This window comes from Pituophis catenifer, unplaced genomic scaffold (assembly GCF_029215685.1).
Source record: "Pituophis catenifer annectens isolate HBS135680 unplaced genomic scaffold, rPitCat1.0.hap2 SCAF_1, whole genome shotgun sequence".
Taxonomy (NCBI): domain Eukaryota; kingdom Metazoa; phylum Chordata; class Lepidosauria; order Squamata; family Colubridae; genus Pituophis; species Pituophis catenifer.
Window position 1 is genome coordinate 208,162,732 of NW_027256881.1, and position 21,424 is coordinate 208,184,155.

Here is a 21,424-nt window from a genome sequence, read left to right on the forward strand (position 1 = left end):
AGGCAGGTGACCGCTGTGGAGTGTCCTCAGGTAAAGGGATGGCTGCTGAAGCAGCTTTGTGGTGAAGGAGAGGTGCATGGGCGACTGCTGTGGCATGGCACATGTATGGCCAAGAATACATGCCACGAACAGCATGCAGATGGTTGCTGTGGTGAGACTATGCCCAGGTGGCTGTTGCAGCCTGGTGTTCATGTGCACTATTGAATTTCAATCGGGGAAGGCTGTAGACATGTACACACTGGAGTACAACATCCATACGCCATAGCAGGGCTCCTCATATAGGGAGCAGGAGTGACTGACAAAAGCAACTTGTGACCCTTGCTACTGACTTTGCTTCCAAGAAGCTGACAAGGAAGATTGCAAATAGCAATCATGTGATGGTGGGATGCAGTAACTGTCTTAAATGCAAGTTTAAGTGCCAAGTGATCACATACTGTGGGGGTCCTGAGATATAGTCAGAACTTCAAGGACTACTGTAAGTACCAACTGTTCAGTGCTATTGTAACTTTACATGGTCACTGAATAAGTCTTGGTTGAAATATTAGAAAAAGTGATGTGTTATTGAAATTTGTTTGAAGTTGTCTTTTCTTATTCTTTTTCTTTCTCCCTCTCTTCTTTCTCTCCCTCATTTCTCTGAACATTTTTTCCCACTTTATATATTTTTCTTTGTTTGTATTACTTTTTACTTTTCATATTTTTAAACGTTAATAATTTTTTTTATTAATAAAACCAAGATGTCATCTGTTCTTCCTATCAGTTTTGGTTCTGGGATGCTCAACTGAATGAAGCAACTGATAGAAATAATAATGAATTCCTTTGTTCTTGTATTGCCTCTTTGCATGTGACTAGAGGGATGCATCAGGCACAGGAGAAACTCACTGTGTCATAAATAGAAGGAATATCTAGATCCAAATTATGATATGTTACGTAATGATATGTCTGTTTCAAGGCTACAAAATATTATAATAAGCACAAGAACAAAATATGTCTTACTTTAATTCTTCAGGGTACTCGAGGGTTGGCGCTTTTCCAAATGTTGCATTCCAAAACTGAGCAGCATGGCTGCATACCTGTCTGTTCTTATCTGAAAACATTACACTTAATAATGGAAAAATCTCCTCCAAGAGATCACTGTTAAAAGATCCAATATAGTTTAACCGCAAAGAAGTAAGGCTGTCTGCCAGTATCTTTTCACACTAAAAGCAAAAATGGTGTAAGAAACATCATTAATTTTAAAAAAATATTGTATTAATTGTATTATATTGTAAAAATATGTATTAATCTCACTTGTATTTACATAACAAGCATCTTGTCCTTTCTAATTTATACCCCGTTCAGATTAAATTTATAACAATTAAAATCAAAAACAAGTTACCTTCTAAAGGCAATTGGGCAACGGGGAACTTGTTTGAACTCTGATGGTTTGATGGACACCCCTATGCAGTGTTATTTATTTACTTATTTATTTACAAACTATATATGCAATAAGCCTAGGTGGCTCACTGCATCACCCATACATGAAACAGCATATTTCCCACCATGTCACTATCTATTAGTTCCACCATGTCACTATATAGTGGTTCTCCAATGATTGGCTCTTCCCCATCCTACACTGATGCCTTCATAAAAATATGGAGATAGTTTGTCATTGCATAAATCTCTGGGACGTTTTCTTGAGTTCTCAGTCTTACTCTACTAGCAGGGAAATAACCAGAGATAGCATCAATGGAACTTCCCAAAACAGAACTTTGCAAGCATCAAGAAGGATGTTATGCTTATCCCTAACCTATACAGAATATCTCCTCTAGATTTGAAGAGGCAAATAAGGTGGCATAGGAGGTCCAGTCTCTGATCTGGCCTTATCACCCATATTTGGAATTGATATAGAAACCAGTGCAGCCCTTGAAGGACTTGTAATGATCCTGCCTGTAAACATCTACCTAAACATTTTATGCTGCATTCTGAACCAACTGCAATTTCTGAAGGCCATTTTAAATGGCCATTTAAATGGCAATAACTCTATTTTGACAAAACTCGACCACAGTATAGATTAATCAAGGTAAAAGGATGGCAATCCGATACTGCTGCCAGAATAGGTCTCCAAGTGCATGCTAGCTAGAAGTGCCACTGCAATCTGCAGGACTCTCCCAGCCAAATCTGTATTTCTATGGCAGAGTAAATCTAAATTGGGAATAACTCTCACAAATGAATATGTGAGCATCATTTATTTATTAATAAGATTTATAAACTGACTCAACTTCAGGGGCTTTAGGTGATGTACAAAGTCAAGTATAGCACAAAGTACAATATAATAAAACAATAAAAATTGTAATCTATATTTCTTCTAAAATTAACTCCAGAACAGCAGCATATTCAATATTGTTACCATTTAAAAATCAGAAAAATAGCTTTTTTCCATATATAAAGTACCTTGTTAATGAGTCCAGGACTCGTTCTAGATGGATTAACAGACCTTGTAGAAAAAAATAGCATGTAAGTATTTATTCATCTATAAAATAACAGTTTGACTACAATCTTAAACTGAAATACAACTGATAGGTAAGGTATACAGTAGATACTGGTTTAGTGAATAGGATACACTACAAATATTAAGAAAGAGTACACTGAATACATTAAGAAATTATCTAAGTGCTGAGCACCAGTAGCTTTCAACTATGATATATATTTTATATTCTGCCTTTTGATCCCAAATGGTGTTCAAGGTATCACCAAAAATGAAGATAAAAACAGAATTACAACACTAAACTACTCAAGTAAATTAAAAAAAACCCCAGCAAACTGCATCCCAGGAAAGTAAAGCACATCTTAATGAATGAATGCACTAAATGTTTTTCCATTTTTTTTTTTAGAAAGCAAAACAAAATTGTTTGCTAGCTGCCAGAAGATAACAGGGATAAACCCATCTAGCAACGAGGGAATACTCACTGAGAATACCTTCCTGCATTTCTACCAAATATGTTTCTGACGGCAAAAAGACCAAGAGTGGGGACTCACCTGAAGATGCTAAAAATCAAGGTTTGTATGTAAAACTTCAGAGTGCTTTGACAGTCCCACAAAAACAGATTAAGACAGTTTATCTTTGTTAAGAAAGTTATATATTCAGTTATATATATACCCAGTCAAGAATGTGGACTCATGTTTTTAACTGGCTGAGCCTTCTGAACAATTTTTAAAGGCAGCCCAGCACTTTCAAATGAGATGCAGCTACTGTAGATATAATTATGCCCATATCAACACATATTAAGAAATGGGCCAATGCTCTGCAACACAATTACATTGAATTTTCAGAAAAGGATTAACATTAATCTGTAATATTGTATATACTTCCAGGCTGTTGCTCAACAAAGAAAATTTTAGCTGCAGAATCTTGTACGTTTTTCAAAAAATCAGTTAATGAGCATATGGGAAAAAAAAATTCTGCAATCAAAAACCCCAAATCTGTTTTAAGATGAAGTTTTTATGTGATAATCACCTTCTCTTTCCTAGTAGAAAAATGAGCAATCTTTTTCTTAGTGAAGCTTGCATATGTGGTTGTAATAAATGTCTGATTATAAAGCTACTTGGTTCAAGTAATTTAAAAACTGATGTTGTAATTACAGAACTTTAAATTAGGATGCCACCAATAAAGTATATCTAGAAACTCAAGAGCTGAAGTAATAGTCAAATGGTCTTCCATGATTATGATTACATGCCCCATAAATCAATGTCACCTGTTAGGAACCACTGAGATGTATTTTCTCTGGAATGATCTTTCACTAACTTGTCCTTCAGGTCTTCGAAATGTGTATCTATCACCCCTGTACCTTGTCCACCCATTTTTAATCTGCTTGTGTCCTCTTTTAATTTGCAGTCGTTATGAAAGGCCATCCAAAGCCACATGCAATAACTTTCCATAATTACTTCAAATTACTTGTATGAGACAATTTCATAACATCAGTGTGCAACTGTTACGTCACTGAAACCCAACTCTATAATGTACATATACTTACTTTATTTTTTCATATAATGCTGTGAAAGGTTTTGCAATAAATCCTAAGACCGATCTCATGAAAGAAGCCAAAGTGACGCGGCTGATGATATTGTGAAGAATACCAACGATCACAAAACCAACAGGAGCTAATTGTTCAAAGTCAGATTCCTCAGATGCAAGCATCTGAAGAGTATTTATCAATATTATCAGAAGTTTAATTAAAGAAGACAGCTCGCAAAGGGGATTTTTCTTCCTTTTGGCCCATTCCACTAGCGTCTGTAGAGCTGAAGAACAATTTAACATTAATTTTGCTTGAAACGTAAAAACTTAGTAGCATTTTAAAATGAAAAGTTGTTCAGATTCAAACATCCCTCATACCCACTAGTTGCAATATCAATTGCGGAAGGTCAAAGGTCATGCTTCTTTGTAACCATGTTCTAAAGCCTAGCTTGTTATTATTAAAAGCAGTGGGACAAAAGATGATAAGCAATAGGGCGGTGGGAATAGAACAAAGGATTTATGAGAGCTGCAGCATCCTGGGGTCATGGGATTACCATTTGTGACCTTTCCAGACAGCTTCCAACAAGCAAAGTCAATAGGAGAATTTGGATTTTGGCAAAAAGGGCACAAAATTGATACATAGCCAGGTGATGAATCAATAACTGCACTGCTTAGCAACAGATGTTCTGATTGCAAATGTGGTTATAAGGTTGTTGAAGACTATATATATTAGGAGAGGTGCAAAAAATATAAAAGGAAGAAAAATAAAGCTAGACCATTCAATACTGCAACATTTCACACTAGCAAATCTTACGTTTATGTGCTGACGGACATTTCTTATCATAAGGTGCAAAATTGACGCATTCAACTATGACTGCTGTAATATGAGAGAGCCCATCCAACATGGATTGATTCTGAAATAGAAATAAAACAGATTTGTCAAGAGAGCATAGAAAGGAACAGAGAAATATATGTGTACTAGGATAAGGGAACCTCCACTTACTAGATGTGCTTCATCTTTTAATCCAGATATTATTTTGGCACAGAGTTCCTCACAGCATATGTTATCGTCTGCTGTTGGTACTAGTAATGCACAACGGGCGAATGCTTTATACAGTTCTGACCAAGAACGCAATAGTTTTTTCATGGTAAACTGTAGCAAGAAAATAAATTACATTTTAACGAACCTTAGATTCTAAAAGACAAGAACTGCTATAGCTATTCAGTTTCCTACCTCTGGAAATTCAGAAGATGAAAATATACAGTTTACTGGTAGCAACAATGCACAGTAAATTGCACTGAAATTATGCTCCAAAGCATCACCTTGATTTACTTCATTCGTCTAAGGAAAAAAAAAAAGTAGCCCAAATTAAAAAAAATCCTCTAAATTTTTTAACATTCAAAGTATTTAAAACATTGTACAGGTAGTCCTTGATTTACAACAGTTCATTTAGTGACATTCAAAGTTACAACAGACTGAAAAAAGTTAACTTACGAACATTTTTCACTTAGGTCTGTTGCAGCATAGACCCCAGGGTCACGTGATTTACATTCGGATGCTTGCTAACTGGTTCATATTTATGACACTTGCAGTATCCCGGGGCCACATGATCTTCTTTTGTCACCTTCTGACAAGCAAAGTCTACAGAGAAACTAGATTCACTGAACAACCGTGTTACTAATTTGATAATTGCAGTGATTCACTTAACAAATGTGTCAAAAGTTGTAAAATGGGGCAAAACTCACTTAACAAATTTCTCACTTAGCAACATAAATTCTGGGCTCAATTGTGGGCGTAAATCAAGGACTACCTGTATCTAGGTTGACACATGAACTGTTTATATATTTAAGACACACTGAAACCTTGATATTCTTGTTTATTTTTTAAATCTAGTTCTGGAAAATATTTTTATTTCTGTAGTAATATTTTGATATCTCTATATAGTTGATAATTAACTAGACAAACTAGTTCACTATACCTGTTTAATCCATTCAATTAATGGGTTAACTATAATACTCCACATTCGCCACAAATATTCCTTATTTTCCAAGTGCAGGGCACTTTGATTCACAATTGTGAGTACAGACTCAGTAAAAGCCAGAGGAGACGTAGGACCAGATAAAGCACATTCCACAAGAGTTTCGTAGCTCAAAAAGAATCTAGTTAAGAAAAAGAAAAAAGTAATTAGAATCAAAATTAAAGATATGTATTTTAGCTACTAAATATCCAATTGGGCATAGTCAAATTAATTGTTGTAGTTTTAACTTTTAGAGATGGGAAGGGTGCTTAAGTTATACTTAAGCAGGATAGCACTACCATTTGTTGATGCATTATTGTACTTCACAAGGGTTATTTTAAATAAAGTAGCATTTTCAAATGAACTCCGGTATTAGGATAGATAATTTTTAAAACTATTTTTTTATTATCATATAGATTTAAAAAAAAAAAAAAAACTGTTCAGGAGTACCTACCTTTTATTTTCAACTCCACATTTCAGAAGATCTTCACAGAATAAAAGCTGAACCAGGAACAGTGCTGGAGTTCCCTGTCAAGAAAAGAAAAGCTAAGTATTCAGGCAGTTAAGTCTATTATTCATTGGAGTAATGTAAAGTCTATTCTGCCTTACCAACTCTGCCCACCATCAACATTTTCCTCAGGACTAAATTTCTGTTTCACAATTGTCAACCAACATACCTTTATTATACAATTCAACCCCTAGATATTACCTTGACATTATAAAGATTTACCATGTGACCAGGCATTCTTCCTAGCATTTTGGCTGGCAAAATTATGTAAATTCAATTGCCAAATCTTTAGATCTTCCTGTTTTTAATTAATATTAAATTAAATATTAAATTAATATAACAGGGGTTGTTCCTCTGTCCTGGTCCTATTAGACCTCTCAGCAGCTTTTAATACCATCAACCATGGTATCATGCTGCACCGGTTGGAAGAGTTAGGGGTTGGGGGCACTGTGTTGCGGTGGTTCTCCTCCTTTCTCTCCGACCGGTGGCAGTCTGTGTTGGCAGGGAGGCAGAGGTCGACTCCGAGGTCCCTCATATGTGGGGTGCCACAAGGGTCAGTCCTCTCGCCCCTTTTGTTCAACATTTATGTAAAGCCGCTGGGCGAGATCATCTGGGGTTTCGGGGTGAAGTACCACCAGTACGCTGATGACACCCAGCTGTACATCTCCACCCCAGACCACCCCAACGATGCCCTTGAAGTGATGTCCCGGTGTCTGGAGGCCGTGCGGATCTGGATAGGGAGAAACAGGCTCGGGCTCAACCCATCCAAGACCGAGTGGCTGTGGTTTCCGACATCCCAATGAAGTCAGTTGACGCCATCGCTGACTATTGGGGGCGAATCGCTGGCCCCACGGAGAGGGCTCACAACTTGGGCGTCCTCCTGGATTCACGGCTGTCTTTGGAAGAGCATTTGATGGCCGTGACCGGGAGGGTTTTTCATCAGGTTCGCCTGATTCGCCAGTTGCGTCCCTTTCTGGATTGGGACTCCTTACACACAGTCACTCATGCCCTCGTCATTTCCCGCCTGGACTATTGCAATGCTCTCTACATGGGGCTCCCCTTGAGGAGCACCCGGAGGCTCCAACTGGCGCAGAGTGCAGCTGCACGGGTGGTTATGGGAGCGACATGGCGCTCCCATTAACACCTCTCCTGCGCGAGCTGCACTGGCTCCCGGTGGTCTTCTGGTGCGCTTCAAGGTTTTGGTTACCACCTTTAGAGCGCTCCATGGCTTAGGACCTGGCTACTTATGGGACCGCCTACTACCACAAATAGCCTCCCAACGGCCGGTACGCTCTCATAGAGAGGGGCTCCTCTGTCGGCCAAACAGTGTCGACTGGTGGCCCTCAGGAGGAAGGCCTTCTCTGTGGGGGCACCCACTATCTGGAACAAGCACCCCCCGGAGATACGGAGGATCCCGGATCTGCACACTTTCTGCCGTGCTCTTAAGACCTTCCTATTCCAGCAAGCTGGCCTGGCCTAACCTTTTTCCCCTTTTCTTTTAAATCGAAAATTTTAAATCTGTTTTTAAATTATTGGGATGTTTTAAATTTGTCTTGGGCTAAATTGTTTAATTTGGTTTTATTTCTGCTTTTAAATTTTGTATTTATGTATTTTATTTTGTGCCTGTTCACCACCCTGAGTCCTTCGGGAGTAGGGCGGTATATAAATCTAATAAAACAAACAAACAAACAATATGTGAATTGCGCCTAAATTCATATTGCCTTTAAAAAAAATTCACCTTCGTTCAGGATTTATGAGTTTGCACATACTCTCCACTGAATGTTATTTGAGCTTCATGTGGATCCTATGGTTATTTAAAGGGAATCTAAGTGACAAAATAACAACAAAGTCTGGTGCCTGTTTTGTAAGTAATCCAATGTGAAATATGTCAGTAGGAGAATATAATTACTTCCTTTGAATTATGAACGGTTTGAATTAACTTTAGCTACAATAACTCCACCTAAGTTATTCTGTAATCAATGATCAAGCTCTCATGTCACTCTGCAGGAACTTTAACCCACTTTTCCATGGTAGATTGCTTTAGCTCAATAACATCTGAAAGTTTTCTAACGTGAATTGCTCGTTTCAGGTCTTGCCCTACTATGGAAGTACAATAAGGTTTGGTCTAGCCTTTGCAATATATTCTGCATTTAATAGCAAGCAGACTATTCTTAAAAATAAAAATGCTTGCATAATTAATATAGAAGAGACAATCTCATATATGAATGTTTCAATTAATACATAAATATTTGGATCAAATTACTGGAATTCTTTTCCTTCAAAAGCAAAAATACTTAACCATAGCAATGCAATTTAGGGAGCAATAACAGACTCCTTGCCTTTATGTGCCTTTCTAACCTAGTTAGTTCTTTCTTTCACTATGCAAAAATGAATTCCGAGCACTGTGCAACATCTTTCATCTTCCTGACCCCATGAGAGAGAATACTAGGATAGATTTTTTTATGATACTTAAGAATATGTTTCTCATTTGTGCCACTTCAGAATTTTAATTGTGAATTAGTACATAGTACATCTGATATGCTACTGCTTTGGTGGAATTATAGTATATAGAAGGACGGGGTCAAGTGTTGGAATTAGATACTCCTTTCTTTATGGATATAGAATTGAAGACATTTTTGTTTACATGGATTATTTGTTGAATCTAAATGACCAGTGCACTTCTATATAAGAAAAAATAATTAAAAACAGTTCCTGGTTTTTGAACAGTACGAAAGCTAAACTGGCTTGCTCTCACACTGACATGTTAATCTTTATCTGACTTGGGAATGTCTCAGTTTCCACTCAGTGTCTTAAAACTTAAGCAGATGGACATGACATTCTGACTCATCAGCTTTTGATTTCTGCTTTAGGAGAGGGTCATCTTAACCAATGGGTAGAAATTCCATATCCATTCTTGTAATAGTTTAGGAATTTAGGGTCTAGTAGGATTAAGAGAACCACTTATAAATATTTGTGACTGGTATCTTGCCAGTTGTTATCTCTTATAGGAAACAAAGCATGTGGCATATCATGCTTTGTGTAACTAATCTGAGCAGTATCACTCATCATATGTATTGTACTCACATTCAGAAGATCCATGTCAGCAATCTGATAGGCTGGTGATCCCAATACTTTTGGAGGCAATTCTTTAATAGCCACTTCTAACAATGGCTAAAACAGAAATCAAAGTATTTCATTTAACAGGTAACAAGGTAAAATAATTAACTGCTATCTATATCACAACTAAACACGACTAAAATTAGAAAACACTATTCGCCTTTGTTTATACTGTATATTCATGTTCATTTGGAAACTGAACATATAATGAAAAAAAATATGAAGATTACCCAAAATAGCATTCTGCTCCACAGGAAATAAGCACTATTTATAAGATATATCTTATCATACAAATATGACTTATCCAAAGTATTATGCTGTATCTGTGTACATATAATAGCAAAATTTGTCCTTAAGCTCTAATAAATAAATAAAATGCTGAAATCACTTTTATAAGTATATAAACCAATAAAGGAGAATATTTGTAGCTCAGGGTTGAAATGAGTGGATTCTTGGTGCTCTCATAAGCACTAATCATGTTACTTAGTTTGGGTAATGAAACATCTTGAAGAAAACAACCAAATTCAGACCATCAAGGACAAGTATATAAACCTCTGAACAACAAAATATTGCCTTGAGCTCTAATAAATAAATAAAATACTGGAACCACTCTTATAAATAATATAAGCCTCTAAAAAGGATGTCCAATTTAGGGTTTGTTTTATATAAGAATGCTGAATACTATAAATTTAAATTTCACACAAGTAAAAACTCTATCAACACTTACCAATGAGTTTAATACTGGCAATTCTTTTGACAAAATAATGTTTTTTAAAGTCTGCAGCAACATAGTTAATACTTCTGAATTCTGCCGATCTCTTTTGTTGCCTAGAAATAAGTTATGCATGCAGTGGTCAATCAGATCTTATAACACTAGACATAGTAACAGGCTTCATACATTAACTGCATCTTTATCCAGATCCCATTTTGGGCAGATAACTTCTAAATAATGAAGTTTAACTGCAAGCTGTGTTCAAACAGGAGCATGATATGGTCATAGTACACCAACTTATTTAGACAGCTGTAAGTGTAAATAAATAAATTCAGAAATATCTTCTCACTTTCATAAGGTCTCTGTACAGTTGGACCATATAAACAATTATTACCTGATTCAATTGCAGCTTTCACAAAACCAACTAATTCTCTCCATATAGCAGTGAGCATAAAATCTGCAAGGCATGATTTAAACAAAAGGAAAATTGAGTGAAAAATCAGGTAAGTAGATTTATATTAAATAAACATTGGAATAGGTACCTGAAAGATGCTGACTACTGCACTATATGAAGCTTTTTTAAAACAAAAAATGCCCACTAAAGAATTTTTCTGTGAGTAGAAGATAAAAGCTACAAACAACTTGGTGGGTTGTTAACATCCAAATCACCATGGCAGCCATTTCCTCCCTTTTAAAAGTCAGCAATAGGGTTTCTGGGGCTTATCTTGTCCTGAAGGAGACAAGGAACTAATTCAGTTTATTTTTCAGGGATGGTAAGGAGCAAAGAAGAAAAAATTGAATAAGTCTGCAAGGAACAGTCCAACCAAAGACACAAAATCCAGTGCCAATGGAGTACAGACAGTAAAATGCTCAGTTCTATCTGAGCAATTAAAATGAAGTGTGATCATCAATTTTTTTTCCTCATCTTTTTATGACATGCCTCTTTTATTCTTTAAACTTGATGGCAAAAACTACCTAAATGATTTATTTTTTATTTATTTAGTTATATTTATATAGCATTCCTATAGTTAATGCCTTTTGTCTTTAGAGTTGAAGATACCTGCTTACAATAAATATCTAACCTGCACATTCCTTACCAGAAACATCTTTTCCAATTGCAATGAAACCATCCTGAGCTGCATTTATGAAAACACTGGCATACTTGCAGAAAAAGGAAGGGCTGGTGATTACTGGGCACTGAAGAGGTTCTATATAAGGAGAGAGTAAAGAACTTCTATCACTGACAAATCAGCAGTTTTAAAAAATAATTAAAAATAAAACTAAGGCTACAGTATTTTACCTCGTTACAAAAGTTATTTTACCAAACAAATAGTTACCTAAACTAAGTACAATATTATTTTCCCTGGCGAAAGTCAATACTTCTGGTCCCATAAAGAAGTGAAGTAGCATTTCAATTCCTAGAAGCTGAATAGATGGAATAACAGCTCCTTCATTGCTAGCATTCAAAGACATCCTTGGACTGGCAACATTTCCAAAAGGGAAAACCCCTGAAATAAAAAAAAAAAATGCATTTTTCCTCTCACTTCTAGCAAAGAAAATTATTCATATGGGGAAACAAAAACACAACACCCCACCCCAGTAGGAGTAGCTTGAAGAGTTGGCTGACGGAAATTAGGTTGAAGATCTGATTGTATCTCATGCTTCTAACAATAGGATTGCACTTCAAAATTAGCCAGCATATTTTATTTAGAGTTTCCCCAAATCTATGACATTATCTTCCATTAATGGTCCTATACTTAAACTACAACTATACAATTCTAAACTGTGGTGCTCATTAATAGTATTCCCCTAACAAAGCTTACCTTCAGTAATAGCAAGGAGCAAAGAAAGTCTACTCAAAATGTTCTACCTTGCAGGGCAAATGCTTTGGGACAGACTAGGGGTGTGAAAGAAATGGAAAAAGGAATTTTTTCCTTTTAAACCCAGAACAAACATATTTTGTGAGTTGTGTGAACCATTTCAGGTCAGTGGTACAATTGGGCAGAATTGAGATGATCGTCTTCCTCCCCTTCCATGATGCCATATCCCACCAATGTGGTCACCACCTCCCAACCTTCCCAGTGCTCCCCCTCCCTCCCCACAGCTGCCAATGTGCTTGTACCTGCTTGCTTCATACCTGATTTTCGTGAAGAACCCGCTATAGCTAAATTCTGATTAGAAATTAACCGTGAAGAATTTTCTTGTAGCAGAGAGGCATCTACGCTTAAAGTGTTCTGAATTAATGGTACACAAACCTAAAAAACAAACACTGAAGCATAAGCCCCAAAATAAAATAAATGGGCAGATCAGATGTCAATAATTTATTCTAGCAATAAACAAGAGATATTTACTGCATACATATATTATTTATTGAACGGGACAATGCATACTGGGTGAGATCATCTGTCACCATGGACTGAGGTATCACCAATATGCTGATGATACTCAGCTGTATGTCTCAGCCAATGGTGAGTTAAGCGATGCCATGTCCTCCCTCTTGCAGTGCCTGGAGGCTGTTAGGAGCTGGATGGGGAGCAACAGGTTGAAACTAAACCCTGGCAAGACAGAATGGCTCTGGGTTTGGGGTTCGTTGGCTCAGGGAGAATTGTTGATTCTTGTCTTGGATGGGGTGGCACTACCTCAAACAGACCCTGTGCATAATCTGGGGGTTCTCCTGGACTCACAACTCCTGCTTGAAGGGCCTTTGTACAACTGCGGGTTGTGCACCAGTTATGCTCTTTCCTGGACAAACAATCCCTACTCATAGTCACTCATGCCCTAGTCTTGATTATTACAACACGCTCTACATGGGGCTGCCCTTGAAGAGCATCCGGAAACTCCAGTTGGTGCAAAATGCAGCAGCACGCATGGTTTTGTGCAGATCCCGGTGTGCTCATGTATCACCTCTCCTGCGGGAGCCTCATTGGCTGTCTATTTGCTTCCGGGTGCAATTCAAGGTGTTGGTTGTTACCTTTAAAGCCCTTCATGGCTTGGGATCAGGTTATCTGAGGGACTGTCGCTTGACGGTCACATCTACCTGACCTATCAGAGCGGGGAGCCAGGGAATGTTGCGGGTCCCATCCCCTAGGGAGATATACCTGGTGGATCCAGAAGGGTCTTCTCTGTGGTGGCCCCCTTTCTCTGAAACATCATCCCCATAGAGATTAGAATGGCTCCCACTCTAGCACTCTTCCAGAAGGTGCTGAAGACCTGGTTCTGCCAGCGGGCCTGGGGAACCCAGAGCGGGATGGAGCCCATTAAATGGCTCATGTGAGGTGCTGCCACAGCAGCAGGGGGTGATTTTAGTATATTAATTTATTATGACTCTTCTTTTATTAGTTTTATTGTTTTTATATTCTGTAAGCCACCTTTAGTCGCCATGTGTGAATAGGTGGCAATATAAATTCCCTAAATAAATAATAAATACAAGAGCACAACCAATATGTCAGATATTGCATAGAAATGTAAATGTAAGTGTCTTTCAGAATCCCATTTTAACTAATGCTCAATATTAATTTAACAACAAACATTAAGTTACCTGTTCAAAGTGGACTGGAAGCTGAGATCCAAGCCTCATTAATAAATACCACCAAACTTCAAGCTTGGTCAGTGCCAGAGTTTCAGTTCTCACATGAATAGAGGTAAGTGGTTGCATTAGCAATCTTAGCCTTTTTGCACTGCATAATATATCTTGGAAAACAGAAATTGAAAATATTTATTATTATATTGAATAGAAAGAGAAGCAAAGTTTAATCTTTCTTGCCTCACTGGGTTGCTAAGAATTAAAAATGGATTTGTCTAACAAATATGGCATCCCCTTTAAAAAAACTTTTTATTGAAGATTTTAACAATTCTAAAAGGTAACCCAAACTAATATCAGAAAGAAAAAAAAATTAAAAGAATATAAATACAAAGTGCAAGGAAAAGAAAGAAGGAAAACCAACAGAAAAACAAGTACAAATAAGCCACTCTTTTTGTACGGGTGTTTCAGAAATATAATAATTTTCTTACACTTATGTAATGATAGCAATAGCACTTAGACTTACCATACTGCTTCATAGTGCTTTACAGTGTTCTCTTCTCACAGCCTATTAGCCCCCATAATCTGATTCCTCATTTTACTGACCTTGGAAGGGTGAGTCAATCTTGAGCTGGTCAGAATTGAACCGCTGGCAGTCGGCAGAGTTAGCCTGCAATACTGCATTCTAACCATTGCGCCACTATGGTTCTTGTATTTGAATTCTGTACTCCCTATCCAACTCTCTAAAAGCTTCAAAATGTAGTCTTCTATAAACTTTCTCATGGGAAAAGCTAATAATCCAGAGAAGTATTTTAGATATTGGTGTTTCAATGGGCCTTTGGCAAGCATGATTGAGGCATTTTCCTCTTTTTCTTCTTCCCATCCAGGTGTCTATAGAGATTCTCAACCATCCAGGTCAGAGTTATCCCAAAGGTGCTTTCCAAAAGGCAACTGGACTTTCTTGGTTTTTTTTTTCCTTTAAAATATTTCGCTTCTCATCCAAGAAGCTTCTTCAGTTCTGCAACTGTTCTCAGAACCGAAGAAGCTTTTTGAATGAGAAGCAAAACATTTTCAAAGAAAAGAACAAGAAAGCCCAGTTGTCTTTTGGAAAGCACCTTTGGGGCTTTCCATCCAGGTTTTTTATGTCTGTCACCTTTGTTCTTTTTGATTTGTGTTCTTTGTTTTTAAGGATTTTTAACAATTTGAAAATTGCCCAGAGTTGCTGGAAATCAGGCAGAACTTAAATTTGAGTAAATGATTTATAGTGGGTGAAAAGCACATTCTCATAAGAGATAGCTGGCATCTGGTAATAATAACAACTACATTAACTATAGTCAGTATGTGACAAGATGGCAACTAATTTAATTTAAACTATCAATATCACTAATAACTTTCTATGTTTTTGTGTGTCAGCTTAACCACTGATTTTCCCTCTGCACATGAGAAACAAGAGTATACTCATTGCGGATACATTACTGCTCCACATTTTAGCATACCTGGATTTAAAGCAAAATTATCAATCAGACTCTTCCATGCAATGAAAGCTATTTTCTTCACCACCGGCGAGCCACTACGAAATCCAAGTTCTTCTAAATGCAGCAAGGAATTGATAAAGCTTCCACTATGATGCAGTGTCTAAAGGGAAAAATACAGCATCACTGTACACTGTAATGTTCTTCCAGTATCATAGCTTATAAAGAATTTTTCTCCAACTTACTTTTCCAAGCAGCTTTACAAACAGGGGCCACAGTTTCAGAATATATGTTTCATGTTTTGAAAAAAATAGCTTTTGGAGTTCTGGAATTACTTTCTGTAGGATTATAATAGAGAACATTTATTAAAGTGTTGTATTAAATTAGATAAAAATGTATTTTGATGAGATTCTTGGAGATTTGTTCAGAGATGGTCAGCTAGGATCCTAGAACAGCATTCTGAATTATTTTAAATGTCTAGGAGTTGTTTGTCAAATATCTAGAAGCAAATTGCAGTTATGCCTCTTCAATCACTCCAAAAAATACCAAAGCAATTTTAAAATTCCATGCAATCCAAGAAGGAATTGAATAAATTACTTGTGGCAAGTCCACTGCTTAATTATCATACGAAGCACAATTCAGAAATTTATTCTCTGAGATTAGAAACTGGGTTGCTGAGAATAAAAACATGTTTTGAATAGGTTTAAATTGACTCCAGCAACAGGGCTACCATTAATATTGTGTAATTATAGGTCAAAGAAGAGCATTACAAATTGCTCATGCAAGAAATATCTCTGGCTCTGTGGTGCTCTGCAAACACATTTAAGATATATTTGACTTACAGTAGTCAGGAGTTGCTCAGCGACTGCTATCACCTCTTGATGCTGCTGAAGAAGTGGGAGACCCATTTCCAAAGCGCTAGCAGCTTTTAACTGTACTTTATGAGCTGAGTGAACCAGCAAAGGAATTATCATTTTAGCCCACGTCACAGCCTGTTCCTCCATGTCAGATGGAGCCTGTTCTATCAGCCTAGATTTCAGAAACACAAATATGAATAAGTTTTGCAAACACAAAGTTTTTACAAAAGTTTGTCAAAAGAACAGAGCATGCAAGTGTATGTAAATCTTTTGTTCTCACGTGGCAGTGGTTTGCATAGTCTATTCTGAATAACATTACAATGCTTCATAGGCTAATTGAAGGGATCTGCAGACCAGAGTCAAGGTAACTTAATCCATTGTCAATTACCCATTGGCGTCAGTGCAATAATGAGGCCGTTTCAGCTGATTCGGACCACAAATAAATTAAAATCACTTTAGATTAAGTAAAATCTAGAATATGATCCAGAATTCTTTGCTCATTTCAATAGACTGTTGATAGTTGAAGCAATATGGAAAACCTTCTCCAAACTAACTCTTACAAGCAGCAGTTTCCTATCTACTACATTATAGAAATACCATTTATGTTACATTGCTCCAATTATAATATGAAATACAATATCAATAAAGATCTAATATAGTTAGTAGCTTAACTTAAAAAAAAACACCATATATACAATTTCTCTGACACATACTCCAATAATACGATAAATTCAAAACATAGGCGCTACTGAGTATGTAGTACAATCATAGCAACAGTGCTATGGCTTACAATGTAAACAGGTCAAAATTTAAACAGAAGTCTTTCTCCTCTTACTTCTTTTAACAAATGTATATTTTAACACATACCGGATGATAACATTTAGTGCTTCGTGTTCAACCACCACAGAATGTGAATCTCCTTTATGAAGTACTGTTTCTAGCATAGCAATAATACTGGGTACCTGAAAAAATATAATGAGTTAAGTATAGTAAGACTTTTTATCAACTTTTATTTATAGGTGATGAAAACAAATCCTACTCACCAACTTTCCAACCGTATCTGGAGGAAAGGACTGTTTTGAGATCACCCAGAGGGCTCTTGTGCGAATGTGTTTGTCTCCTGAATTTATAGCAACACTGTTTAACATAGACAAGAGTTCATGTATTTCTATTTCTGTTTTTTTAAAAAAGAAAGAAAAACCAGTAATTATTGTTCTAGGTATTATCACTGTGTAATAATTGATAGTAGCAATTTTCTTGGTCTGTATGAAGTTCAGACTAATTTCATAAAATGATGGCTCAACTATTCTGTATAAACAGCTATTCTGAATAGAGGTTTCTTTCAGAATGATGTTTACCATTGGTAGTATGCCAACAGGTAGCAAAAAATATACCAAAGTACTGCTCATGTGACTATTTCGATGTCAGGAAAATCCACAGGTTATTTTTATTCGTCTTTTGTATTTTTAAACTTTAATAGAAATTATTATTTTAAAAAATCATTCTTGGATCCCTGCAGGTTTTATTTTGGCTGAAGCATGAACCAACCAAAAGATTATGTGGTTTATTTATGCTGAAATTTAGCTAATGGGAAACAGATTTAAAACTAATACATTTAATTTCTATCTGTGATTATGTAATTCTGTTAATATATGCGTAAGTGTCTGTATATGCATTATCTACAGTTATACATCTAGACTATGGATATCAGACACTGGAAGAAACAGGTTAGTCAAACTGATTATAGTTTATCAATGTTTATAATACGAAAAGATATTTACCGCATAATAAGGAAGCAATCTTTGGATTACACACACAGAATCCTAAAGCTTGTAAAGCTGCACTGCTCAACTCCAAATTTTCAGTAGGAATATGTGTCTAAACAGGAAAGAAAATAAATCTAAACTCACACAACAGAAGACTGACCAATTATATTACTTCAATTTGTTAAGATCTGAAACTGATATCATTCTCTAATCCAACATTCCCCGATCTGGTAAACCACTAGATGCTCTTCAATCACCATCCGTAGTCACTTTACTGGAAGGCATGAAAATGGATTTCCAGCTAATTTGGAGGCTGACCAAAATATCAGTAATTTAGTGATGTTGATATGAAAAATGAATAAACTTATTTATCTGGTTTAATGGGCAAACTTGATAACATATTATATTTCTTTACTTCATCTTCAATAAAAAAAATCAATAGTTGTTGACATGATTCAAATTGTTAAAAACTTACAAAAGTATGGACTTCTTCAAATTAAAAGTTTGAACTGCTAATCTTGCCTAATTCTGATGAGAAAGCAACTCAAACCTTTTTAGTCTGAGGTATTCAGATAACTAAACAGGGAAATAAAGGCTAAGAACAGAAGTGAAATACATACCATAAATATCTTGTAAAGCTGGGGAAAAGAGTTTTCAACCTCAGCTGCAAATTCTTTTCCTTCTTCTTCATCTTCTTCCTCTTCAGTCAAGCGACTTAATATTGAAAAACAAACAAGCTGTCAGTTAAAAAGTGCTCTAATGTAAGAAAATACATAGCTATTTAAAGGCTAGCCAATACAACCCATGACTCAGTTATGAATTTGATCATAATAGACATTTATCGGTATCAGGCTTTGCTCGCGAGAAGTTCAAGCTATTCAAGCTTTCTGTTAATATCCAAATAAAGTATTTGGGGATAAATGTGAAAGGAATGCTGAAAGTGATGTTAAAAGATTGTCTGGCACCATTCAGAATCTGAATTATTTCTAGCAAATGTTAGATTATGATATCGTAAAGATTATGGATCTGAAAAATAATGTATTAAAGACCAAGGTATCTGATAGAGAAAGTGGCAAATGATTTCATATGTTTATTGACAATGGGAAAATAAGTAGAAAAATATCAAGAATACAAATACAAAATAGTGAGTAGCAAGTGGCCTGCTGATAAAAAAAAATGCATTGACAAAAGTAAAAGCAACTCTCTATAAGGGTGTGCTTCTGTGACTACATGGAACAAATCAAGGAGTGGGTATCCCAAAGGTGCTTTTCAAAAGGCAACTGGAATTTCTTGGGTTGTTTTCTCTTGAAAATGTTTTGCTTCTCATCTGAGAAGCTTCTTTAGTTCTCTTGGATGAGAATTGAAATGCTTTCAAGGGGAAAAAAAAACCAAGAAAAACCCAGTTGTTTTTTGAAAGGTACCTTTGGGACAACCATGACTTGGATGATTGAGAATCTCCATAGACAAGGAATGGGTGCTAAATGAATATAGTATTAATGAATACTATGAAAGAAGTAAAATGCAATAATTTTGTCATGCAAAGGGAATGAATAATGATTGAAAATTGCCATTAAACGAGTTGATAAGAGACAAGAATGTTAAAGAGCAAAAGGCAATGTATGAAATACGTATGAATGGGGGTTGGGAGCAAAAATGGTTTGTCAGAATATAAAGTTATGACATGGTACAACAAATAATGGTGTACACCCAGATTTAATTATATTTCCCTTTTTATCTCATGCTTTCAAGAAAGCAAATTGGAAGTCAAAACAAACAGTGAAAATTAGTAAGAGAAGTGAAGAAGAAAGACAAAAATCCCAGAAAGGAGTTTAACAAGTAACTTAAAGAGAGCAGTTAGAAGAGATATGTAGCAGTATTATAAGATCTGCAAATGGAAGTAAATTTATTCATTTTAATTTTCAATATAGTAAATATTGATAAATAAAACCCATACAATGATACCTTGGTACTCAACTGGTTTGAAACTTATCAGATTTGGTACTCAATACATTTTGATGCGAAAACTTTTTCCTGGTACTCATCATTTGTTTGGTACTCAATGCACAAACTAGAACCTGTCAGTGTTGGCTGCCTTATGACTCACATTATTCTTCATGGAAAAAACTGTTTGGTAGTCATCATTTTTAGTACTCATCGCACCTCCTGGAACAAATTAATGATGAGTACCAAGGTACCATTGTATAAAGAAAATATCTTTTGGAGTCTTTCATAACTTTTAAAAGTGGGAAGAAATCTTAAGAGAAAAAAGTTTAAGAAACACTCACCCTACTCACAACCCTACTCACAAGAACTTCTTGTATTAGGAGATGAAGTTAGATCAATACTCCCAGTCATTACCAGATTGGAAGGCTACAGGATGGAATACTGATTGAAATATGGCAAGCAATAGATGGAAAAATCAGTCAAGGTCTAACCAAACTATGCCATTAAATTTGCAGAATGACACAGTAGCCAACAAATTGGAAGTCACTCAACATTTCAAGGAATGAGAAAGAAAAGAGAGCGTGTGTACAAAAGAGACTTTAGAGTATGCAAACTATCATTCTTTTTTTTTTCTAGACTACTGTAATGTGCTCTACATAGTGGTCCCTTGAAGAATTATCAGGAAGCTTCAACTGATTTAGAATGCAGCAGCAGTGGCAGTTATGTGGCAGTTCTCCTAACAGAACACACATTACATCATCCATACCAAGAGCTGCACTGGCTTCTGGGTCCAATTCAAACCCTTAAAAGTTGTTTATGGCATGGGACCAGGTGATCTGGATCCCATCTCCCAATTATATTAGCCTGTCTCATTAGATCTGGCAGAGAAGGCATGTTGTGGGCACCACTTGCCAGGGATATCTGCTTTTGGTAGATCCCAGAAGGCAGGCCTTATCTGCTGTGGCGCCCGCCCTATGGATTATTTTTCCCACCCCGTCAAATCAGATTAGGTCTATCCCAGTTTTCATTCCAGAAGACCCTCAAGACCTGGTTGTGTCAGCAAACCTGGGGACCCCAGGGAACTGGAAACATTCTTAGGTTGATTTTTTAATCTCTCCACTTAGTTTGTGTGTTTTACATTTCTTAGTGTTTTTTTTTAAATTAATAATTACTATTTATGTGATTATTTTTATATTTATTCTGTCTACTGATTGTTGTATGCTGTTCAGTCATTTCTTGCAAGATGGGCAGTCATATAAATCTTATTAATAAAATCATATAATATTCTTACTTTCACATTAACAAAATAATAAAGATTATGAAGATTACAGCCCTACCTGGAAAAGATGACAAACAAGTTTTAGAAAAAGCTAAGGAACACAAAGCATTATTGCTAATGTACCCTGTATAATTGAGAAAGCCAAAGAAAACCAAAAGGAAGTCTCTGTATGCATCATTAATTATAGTAAGGCCTTGTTTACATCAGACTGGCTCCAGGTTGTCAAAGGAGTGTAGCAAG

The 21,424-nt window shown here is 36.2% G+C and overlaps 1 protein-coding gene across 1 annotated transcript in view; it reads right to left on the reverse strand.

The window, feature by feature from the left end:
- The window catches only part of RIF1 (replication timing regulatory factor 1), a 37,486-nt gene that overhangs the window by 13,388 nt on the left and 2,674 nt on the right, over positions 1–21,424 (reverse strand). Inside the window, exons 2-23 of the mRNA XM_070944418.1 lie at positions 18,582–18,675; positions 17,977–18,073; positions 17,239–17,369; positions 17,063–17,157; positions 16,181–16,367; positions 15,584–15,676; positions 15,363–15,501; positions 13,885–14,036; positions 12,484–12,601; positions 11,684–11,854; positions 11,444–11,554; positions 10,741–10,803; positions 10,362–10,462; positions 9,602–9,688; positions 6,464–6,537; positions 5,971–6,151; positions 5,226–5,333; positions 4,995–5,144; positions 4,806–4,905; positions 4,011–4,275; positions 2,431–2,473; positions 994–1,196 (exon numbers count right to left, since the gene is read on the reverse strand). Coding sequence (XP_070800519.1) covers positions 994–1,196; positions 2,431–2,473; positions 4,011–4,275; positions 4,806–4,905; positions 4,995–5,144; positions 5,226–5,333; positions 5,971–6,151; positions 6,464–6,537; positions 9,602–9,688; positions 10,362–10,462; positions 10,741–10,803; positions 11,444–11,554; positions 11,684–11,854; positions 12,484–12,601; positions 13,885–14,036; positions 15,363–15,501; positions 15,584–15,676; positions 16,181–16,367; positions 17,063–17,157; positions 17,239–17,369; positions 17,977–18,073; positions 18,582–18,675 — 2,763 coding nt within the window. The remainder of the gene's footprint in view (positions 1–993; positions 1,197–2,430; positions 2,474–4,010; positions 4,276–4,805; positions 4,906–4,994; positions 5,145–5,225; positions 5,334–5,970; positions 6,152–6,463; positions 6,538–9,601; positions 9,689–10,361; positions 10,463–10,740; positions 10,804–11,443; positions 11,555–11,683; positions 11,855–12,483; positions 12,602–13,884; positions 14,037–15,362; positions 15,502–15,583; positions 15,677–16,180; positions 16,368–17,062; positions 17,158–17,238; positions 17,370–17,976; positions 18,074–18,581; positions 18,676–21,424) is intronic.